This window comes from Crocodylus porosus, unplaced genomic scaffold (genome assembly GCF_001723895.1).
Source record: "Crocodylus porosus isolate Cpor-Errol unplaced genomic scaffold, CroPor_comp1, whole genome shotgun sequence".
In the NCBI taxonomy this organism is placed as follows: Eukaryota; Metazoa; Chordata; order Crocodylia; family Crocodylidae; genus Crocodylus; species Crocodylus porosus.
The window spans coordinates 9,643,205-9,652,127 of NW_017728929.1; the positions used below are offsets into that span (position 1 = coordinate 9,643,205).

General features: G+C 42.4%; 1 protein-coding gene across 2 annotated transcripts in view; it reads left to right on the forward strand.

Moving 5' to 3' along the window:
- PASK (PAS domain containing serine/threonine kinase) overlaps positions 1-7,024 on the forward strand; it is a 31,693-nt gene extending 24,669 nt beyond the window's left edge. The window contains exons 14-17 of one of the 2 annotated variants that reach the window (XM_019543032.1): positions 437-636; positions 2,803-2,936; positions 4,305-4,451; positions 5,014-7,024. In XM_019543032.1, the coding sequence (XP_019398577.1) occupies positions 437-636; positions 2,803-2,936; positions 4,305-4,451; positions 5,014-5,138 (606 nt within the window). In that variant the 3' untranslated portion in view covers positions 5,139-7,024. Of the gene's footprint in view, positions 1-436; positions 710-2,802; positions 2,937-4,304; positions 4,452-5,013 lie in introns of those variants that run through there. The other variant, XM_019543033.1, reaches the window with a different exon arrangement.
- The last annotated feature ends 1,899 nt before the right edge of the window (positions 7,025-8,923 follow it).

The following is an 8,923-nucleotide window of genomic DNA, read 5'->3' on the forward strand; positions in this document are numbered from 1 at the left end:
TATACATGAAAAATATTTCTAAAATTCCTTGTTGGCCTGTAATGATGGGAACAGTGCTGTTGGAAAAATAAATGAGACTGGTCAAAGTTTAGATTTAGTGAAAAAAAAGCCTAGAAAGTGACAGCAATTGCAGGCATTCTGAACCCCAGGTAAACAGCACAACATGGCTACGGTGCATCATAATCATGCCTGATGTTTTTGGAGGGAGAAATTTTAATTTGCATCCACATTTCTTTGCAAAGGGCTTTCTAATTCCACTGATGTGATACTAGGACAGCCATTTCCGGTTTGATATAGTTCCCTGTCTTATGGACTGTCTATTAAAGTAAAAAACTGAGAACATAATGTGCCTAAAAAAATTCTGATGTGCTGTGTATTATTCTGGAAGAGCCCTTCACTTAGGTGTATGTTGACTTCTGTTCTTCTTTTGCTTCAGATGGTGTCGGCTGTGGGTTATCTCCACTGCAGAAATATCATCCACAGGGATATCAAAGATGAAAACATAATCATTGCAGAAGACTTCTCGATCAAACTGATTGACTTTGGCTCAGCTGCTTATCTGGAACCTGGCAAACTCTTCTACACATTCTGTGGAACAATTGAGTACTGCTCACCAGAAGTGCTTTCGGGCAATCCGTATGTAATAAACCTGAGCAAAATACTTGTTTTCCATGTCAGCTATGCACTTAAGACAGAGGAAAACAAGTGGGTGAGATCACAGCTCTTCTCATCGTACAAGGAAGGAAACAGCCAGATTTCTTTTGATTCTTGTGATCTATTAGAGAAAGGGGTTGTCTCAAATCAACAAAAATGTCAGGAAGACTCTGGAACAGATGCTATGGCTGAAACTACTTCTAAGGGCTTCTCTATATACAGATATTTTTGATTTTTGACACTGCTGTAGACTCTCTTGACCTGCAGTCAGAGTCTACACATGATGTTAATTGGGGATAATGCATATAGACTGGCCCTAGTTCTCACTGGGAACTTCCCTTTGGTTTCCTTATCATCTCCCACTCTCATCTCTGCTCCCCTCTTCCTGCTTGCTTCCCCGTACATCTGTTTCTTGCTCAATATATGTTTCTCCATAGTCCTCCTGCTGCAAGCACCTTCTTGGTGCTTCAGGTACTACTGACCTGTATGTACTGCCCAGGCATCAATTTTTTTCTCCTTCTTTTTTAAATGTATCTTTCCAAGTGGAGGCTGCTGGTTTCAGATCCATTTGTAGGTCCAGTCTTTGAAGGAGGCTTTTCTTGCCACCTCCTGACACTGGTGGTGGATTGCTGGTAGAGACTGGTAGCCTTTTCTTCTTATTTCCATCTGTTTACATGGGATTCCAGGTAGGTTTTAATAATGAATAACCTTTACTTGTATAGCAACTGGAAGAGAGCGGATGAACCATTATTTTCTTCAGGCCACCAGCAAGTGTTATAGATGTAGCACAACCTTGGAACACCTATTCAGCCACCTAACCTGTGTGGGCTTTGGTGCCTGTAGATATGCAAAACGGCACTTCTAGCTCTGCATGATGCACGCTACCATCGTTCTAGCTGTATTAAATGATGGGATTCTGCTGGCAGAGGATATGTTAGAATTATGTGCAGGGAACACCCCCTCTGAGCTAACTGTGTCTTGGAACTTCGGCCATCAATTTTTGACCTGGGGTGAAGAAGGAGGAAATAATCTTGTCCTTGGACTACCGGGTATTTGTTGCAGATATATGTACTTACTCGTGGTGAATGAGGCTTAGGCCTCCTTTACTCATTGTGTTTATGCTGTGATTTAATGTGTTAGTTGCAGCACAAATGGCAAGGGATGTACCTGTGTGCCCAATTTAAGGTGCTGAAAATGGCAAACCAGCCATAAAAATGTGGAACATTTTTATGGCTGGTTAGTATGATGCTTTAAATTGAATGTGTAGCAGGGCTGCAGCTGATAATCAGCTGATTGTCGGCCCTGACCCCAATCCCACAGGCACCCAGCTTCAATTTGGTAGTGCAGTGGGGCGCTTAATATTATGATTCCGGGCTGCTGATACACTGGCAAGTAGAAGCAGCGTGATTGGGATCTGATCCCTGATCCCAAAATCGTGCCTCCGGCCATGTGCATGTGTTATGGCAGGAGGCACCATTGTTGGGATTGGGGATTAGACAGATCTCATGGTGTCTTTAAATGGACATGTCCCAGGGGCCTTAGTGTCACACTCTACACAGTGAATAGGTGAAATGAACTGGCTGTTTCCTTAAAGTGTCTGTTAATTTGAGTCACATAATTGCTTTGCAGTACTGCATAATTTATCAGTTTCTATTTAGGAGAGGTTAACAGCTAATAGAGTAGGAAGTCCTGCAGGTGAGATTGAGATCTGGAACTGTGCATGGGAGACTTGGGTGGTAACTGTCAGTGACAAACACTGACTTCACTTTTGCTAGCAAAAATGTTCTCCAGACTGACTGCAAAACTTATAAAGAGGAAAAGGTGGGAGGGAAAAGTGAGAGTCTGTGTGCATGGCTGTCATGATGAAGGCAATATGGGTTGCCTAACAGGGTATGTGTACATCTTTATCTGCTTAACCCAGTGGTGCTCAACCCTTTTCCCTGGTGGACCAAATGGACAGCGCTTGGTCTGAATGAGGCTAAATGGTGGTTCCAATCAAGTGCCTGAGGCCAGTATGGCAAACAACATCTGACCATGCAGAGTGGGGGCAGCCCAGCCTGAGCCCTACCCATCAGCAATGGGGAGGGGGCTTCATCCAGCCCCACGGTGGGGGAAGAGATGTAACCTGGCTTGTATTCCTCTTTGTAGTTACGAGGGACCGGAGTTGGAGATGTGGTCACTTGGAGTCACCCTTTACACCCTAGTGTTTGGAGAGAATCCCTTCTGCGAATTGGAGGAGACCATGGAGGCTGTATTAAATCCTCCTTGCCCTGTATCAGAAGGTTAGTTTTGCACTGATCTCAGGAGCTCTGAAGAAAGTGCACAGTGTATCTTAATTTCTTTACGTCCTCTGTTTTTGAGAGCACTCCTTTCTGTTCTTTCTTATGTGTGCTTTCAGTTTAAGTCAGTTGTCATCTGGCTTTGACTTCTAAATTGGCACCTTCCCTTGCTTTGATTAATGAATATTCTTTCACGTTTTACACCTATAGAAGCATCTGTTTGCTTATGTGCATTAGCAGCATTTCGAACTAGAAGCTTCAGTTGGAGGACCTTACAGATTAATTAAAAAAAAAAGAGTTGTCTAGACAGATAATTTTGGTGGGAAAGATCAGTCTGTTGGATAAAGTTAAGGCCCTTAGCAACCACTTGCATGGCTCAAATGAAGGTCTTGTTCTGTTTGAACCACTGTCAACCAATACATCTCGATGTGTAAGGTGTTTTACTAATAATTTCCTTACCTCTATGAACCCCCTTTGGAATGTGGTAACAGCTTGCTTGTTTGTGTTTGTGGTTTCAGAATTCATGTCATGACCTGGCCTAAAAGGAAAATATGGTTGTCCTTGCTTCCATATAGAAAATAACAAGCAGGTGGTGGGCTGATGAGTCTTTCATCAGCAAGTTCTCTGTAGGTGGTCTTAGAAGAATTTTATTATTCATACTAAGTGCCTCTAACACTGCAGGAATTTGCTGGTGCTTTTCCTGAGCTGTAAGTATATTGCCAAGCCAAAAATGTGAACCAAAGCTGGTGCTTATTTAGGAATGTGTAGGAAGGAAGCAATCTGAGAGTAAGTGACTTGGGCAGCTAGTGGGCACAAGGAAAGTTAATAAAAATAACATGCACAAAAGATCTGTGTGTATGTGGGTGGCTTGTTTTTTTTCTCTTGCACCAGTATCTTACCTGTTTTTTGGTTTGCTCTTTGTATAATCTGGAAGCCTTAAATCACTGGAGGACAACCTTTTAGGCAGGCATGCCACAATTAGCTCTGTATCTTCTCTGAGTGCCTCTCCAATCCCTTTCCCCTGCCTGCTCTGCTTTCTGCTCTATCTGCTGCTGTCCTGCCTGCTGCTTGCCATACTTGCAAAGGCTGTCCGTATCACTTGTGGCACTTGTGCTGCAGATTGGCCGCCCCTACCTTAAATCATTCTTACCACCAAGCAAATAGTGAATGAAGAAAGACTGAAATAACTGGAAATAAGAGTGGAGAGGCTGGGGGGCTGGTGATGGCAAGAAGGATCTGTGATTAGAAGCTGAATGGGCTGGGGGGTATAGAACACAAACTTGCTTAGCCAGCATGCACTACTGTGTTGTTACCAGCAGCTCCATACTCCTTGTTGTCCATGGTAGTTTTTTCTTTTTTTCTACATCACAGATCTGATAAATATGATCTCTGGACTCTTACATCCTGTTTTGGAGCAGCGCACAACTCTTGAAAAACTGATAGAGGATCCTTGGTTGAAGCAGCCTGTGAACTTGGCTAATTACGCCTGGGAAGAAGTATATGTCTTTAGTAAGCCAGGTAAGAAGTCACGCTGAAGAGGACTGCCCCATCCCACCACTCCAAGTACTACTTCTAAAAAGTGAGATTTAAAAGAAGCAGCAGAAGTATGACTAGCAGGTTATAGCTGTTAGACATATGACTTGGCAGATCATAACAATGCATAAACTGTCTGTGTTACCACTATGACTGTCAAATGTAGCTGCTGTTGAGGAGTATGGTTTTCACACAAGTTGAACTGTCAGTAAAATCCTGAATGACAAAGACTCTGGATAAGATTGTTTCCCTAGTGAACTCCTGACTGGCTGGTAGAGAGAGAGAGACAGAGGAGTAGTGTAGCGGGGAAGTTTTTACATAAGTAGAATTCTAGTAGGCATGCATACATCTCAGGTAATTTGATCAATGTTCAAACTGCACCAGCTGATATGACTTTATTATGTTAGACCCTTAGCCTATACAGAGGTTTGTTATGTCTGCGTAGGCTCATTTTCTGGAACTTAAGGCCACTGCATTTTGACTGGTGGGAAAAAAGGTGTTCATGGCTTGTCCCTCAATCCTGTTCCATTCTTGCTTTCTTCCATAGAAAGCAACAATGTCAGAAATGGTTCTTCTGAGCACAGTCACAGAGATGGCCCAACAGCTCCTGGTCTGGGGAGTGAGCAGAACTTGAGCGGTTGTGAAAATGAACTCATGGATCTCCAGCTGTAAGGAACATTCACTACTCTGGAGCAAGAGCTGTTTCTCTCTCTTCAGTGTCAGGACTAGTGTATTGAAGATACCACAAAATCTGCTCTTTGCAGTGGAAATCTCCCTACTCTCTTCCCAGTAAGCTGATGGAAGCATCATTTTAAAGCACTTAGTGATAGAGGTTTATTATCTCCTGGCCAGTGAAAAATATTTTTAATGTTACAACATTGACTCCATGGATTTACTGTCATAGTGCCCTAGAAAGTCAAACAGTCTCACCCTAAAAGTCAGTTGTAAGATAGTCTCCTCTCTTGCTAGCTTTATCCGTTCCTTGAAACTATAAGCACTTCCTATGAGAAGGTACAGTCTGGCCAGCTCACCTGCAAGGAGTAAATACTGTCCATGAAGCTAATTCAACTACATGTTTATCAAATAGTCTTCACTGGCCTTAGGATTTGTCTTGGACAGGGCATTTGATGGCTTTAATTCCTAATACAAAGATAAAACCTATGGCAGTAGACTCTCATGTGCATACTCCAAGGCATACTGTTTCTGGCATGGGCCAGACCTCCCCTGCTTAGAAACTCAACATTCCTATCTAGTTGTTTGGAGGCAGAATCATCTGCAGCATAAGCTACTTCAGAACGTGCGCTGTTAGGAACTAGGACTCTGGCTGAAATCCTATTAATATGAAATAATCTTAGCACATGGGAGGCTAAAGAGCCTTTTTTTCTGGTTGTTTGACTGGTTTGAGGCTCTCTGAATAGAGAGGAGAACTTGTGCTTCTGTACAAGTCTTGATTAGTTGTTGGTCCCAATATCTTTAATAGTACTGGGAAGCTAAGAGCTGTTTTCTTAAAGTGATTGGTTTCTGACAACTAGTAATGAAAGAAGCCTACAGAAAAAGCCCTGGTGGAATCTGTTGATTTCCTTTTGTTTCTTAGTTCAAAAGTACTTTGTGTGGATTCTGTTTTATTTCTGTCCTGTGGAAATGCTGGAAGATCCTGAGTGTGTTAGAGTTACTTATGCAAAAAAGATGGAGATGTTGGCAAACTTATAAACTTACATTGGCTCATGATTTTCTGTTTCATCTCCAGGATTTCAGAAATGCATGTTTTGCTTTTTCAGGTGATCCTTGCTACAGTACAACCCAGATTCATCATGTTCTGTAATTCCCTGTAAATAAGGTGGTAGGCACATCTTCAGGAACAGGCTCGTATGCATTGATATGGCTGTAGATAGCTACTTGGGACACTAGGACTTCAGTAATAACTTTTTCTTGGTTTAATCCTGTAATAATTTATATAAAGTCCATGGAAGCTACCACTCTTGTGTGGAGCAACTTTCTCAATTCTGGCTGTGCTGTTTGGGTTCAGCCCTTTCTGCAGCCTCAAAGGAACTGTCAGTCTGCGTGGTAAATGGAAAAGGGAATACTTTGAAGATTTGCTTTAGTGTGATGTGCATGCATGCTGAGGAGGTGGAGAAACTGGAAACACAAGCCAGGGCTGTAATGGGACTCTGCCATCTAACTCCTTGGAGAATAAGCACTGTTGCAGTTTTGTGTGAGCACTGGCTTGCTAGGAGTACTAACAAAAATTGTCCTCATAGAAGCCTGATGCTTCAGGGGATTAGTATAAGAAGTATGAAGGGTTATGGTGTGTGCAGTTGGGCTTGGATCATCTTTCTGCAGGGTGGCTTTGCTGCTAATGCACCTAACATGTTTCTTGAGGAAAACTCTATACCAATGTGTGTTTCGTAATTGTATTGTATAGTTCATAGTTTAAAACTCAGAGTGAAGGATTTCTAATGCCTCGTTCAAATGTTTACAATGCAGAGTATATTTTTATTTGCTTTTTTAATCCAATTAGTGCTGTAACGGTGAACAGAATAAACATTTTAGTTTCTAAAGTGTTGTCTTGTTGACTGCTTTTTTTTCATTTTATTCACTCCTTTTGTTTAAACGTTGTTTCCTTCTCCTTTTCTAAAAAAAAATGATTTTTTTTGTTGTTGTTGCTGTTGCTGTTATTGAAAAGTAAGCTGCAGAGCCCTTCTAAGAAGCCAGAAGGTACAGCTAGGGACAGGTGTAGGGAATCAGGCTGCTGGTGGATTCCCAGCTGGGAGTAGTAAAGAGAGGGCCTTGGCTGCAAGAGAGGGGGCGAAGAAGTTTGTGCGAGTCTGGAAAGCTTTTGCAGCCTGGTGGAAGGCGGCATGGCTTACTTTTAAAGCCCAGAGATAGGTAGTGTTTGTTCTGTAAGCCTGGGGAAATAAGTGCTTTTCTGTTGATTGTGATTTTCCATGGAGGACTTCGAATAAAAGACCTAATCTGAACTTAAAAGAAGTTTAACTGTAAGTCCAGCAAGAGTAGCTGGTTGTAAGCCTTACCAGTTCACAGTTGTTTCTTTCCTTTTTTATCATGCTATGCTCCCACTCTGTCATCCAGGAATTCAGGATAATTCCTTAAACTTGAAGGGCTGGAGATGTTGAATCTGAGTTCTCCTTCCAGAAGAGAGAACCTGCTTTTAACCAAAAAAAAATATTTTTTCATCATTGGTGGTAAAAATGATTTCTTGGGTGTCTGATGACAACTAGTCATCTATTACAGAATATGTTGGGAAATCTTAATGTTAAAACATTTAAAAACTGAACAAAAATAAACAAAGTTAATTGAGCTCAGGTTTCATCTTAATTTTAGTCATATCGTATGTAGCATTGCTGAGAGTGCTCTTAACTGCTTGGAAATCAAAATATTGTGTAGCTTGGTTGTAGCACTGCAGTTACCTTTCCTTTCATTCTAGTACCTATTTAAGTGTTTAAACATGATCCTTTTTTTTTTTTTTTTTTCCCCTTGAGCATTTTTACATGTGACTGTATTGAGGGATACTGGTCATATTTATACACGTGCATTATTTTTAGATCTTGTGTGTCAAAGGAATCTCTGGGTCAGAAAAGACCTCTGTATGGGCTGGGCCAGGCAGGGCTTTCAAAGAATTTCTGGTGATAACTAACAACTGTTTTTGTTTTTTCTCCTTAGCAAGTAAAATGAAACAAAGAGCTAGTTAATTATAACATCAAGCAGTGTTTTCCTGTTTATTCTGGAGAAGAACAGGAGTTGTGGGAGTGTGTGAAGGAGCTGGTTAGAGCATGAAGTCAGGTGCCCTGCAAAATAAACTACCAGAATAGCAATAAAGATGAGTTAGGCATAGATAGCACAGGAGAGAGGAGGCAGATAGGGTCTCCTCACTTTGAATTCACCCAATTAAAGAAGCCAAGCAGGATTGGGTCTGATGAGTACTCAACTGGGAGACCCCTGAGAAGATGAGTGGAGGTGCCTTTGTCTGTATCCCCAGTCCATTATGCCAATCCCAATTTAAGAGCTTTTTCCTCCTTTCCAAAGTTACAGCAGTGCCAGGGTTTTTCCCTTCCCACAGGAAGAATGTTAAGTGGCCATGGCACACAAGACTTGGAGCCCTTGGAATTCGGCTGCAGAACCTGACAGTTTGAGCAGGAAGCAAAAGAAGAGCATTTGAGGAGGAAGCGGGCCGGAGGTCAGCTAGGAACGCCTGGACGCAAGCAACTGCCCGCACTGCTTCTCTCAGCTTCATGGGTTTGTCCCTGACAGGTATCTTGGAGTTCTGTGCCTATGCTTTGTGCCAGGAAGAGGGGCAGGGGGGTCCTCGGTGGCGCAGAGCATGTTGGGCCTGGTTTGCACCAGACAGCTGCGGGTGCCTTACTGACTGGGGTGGTTGGCCAGCTTGGAAGGCCTTCAAATCCATCTTGCCCTCCCCTGAGGCTCGTAGAAGTAAGCAA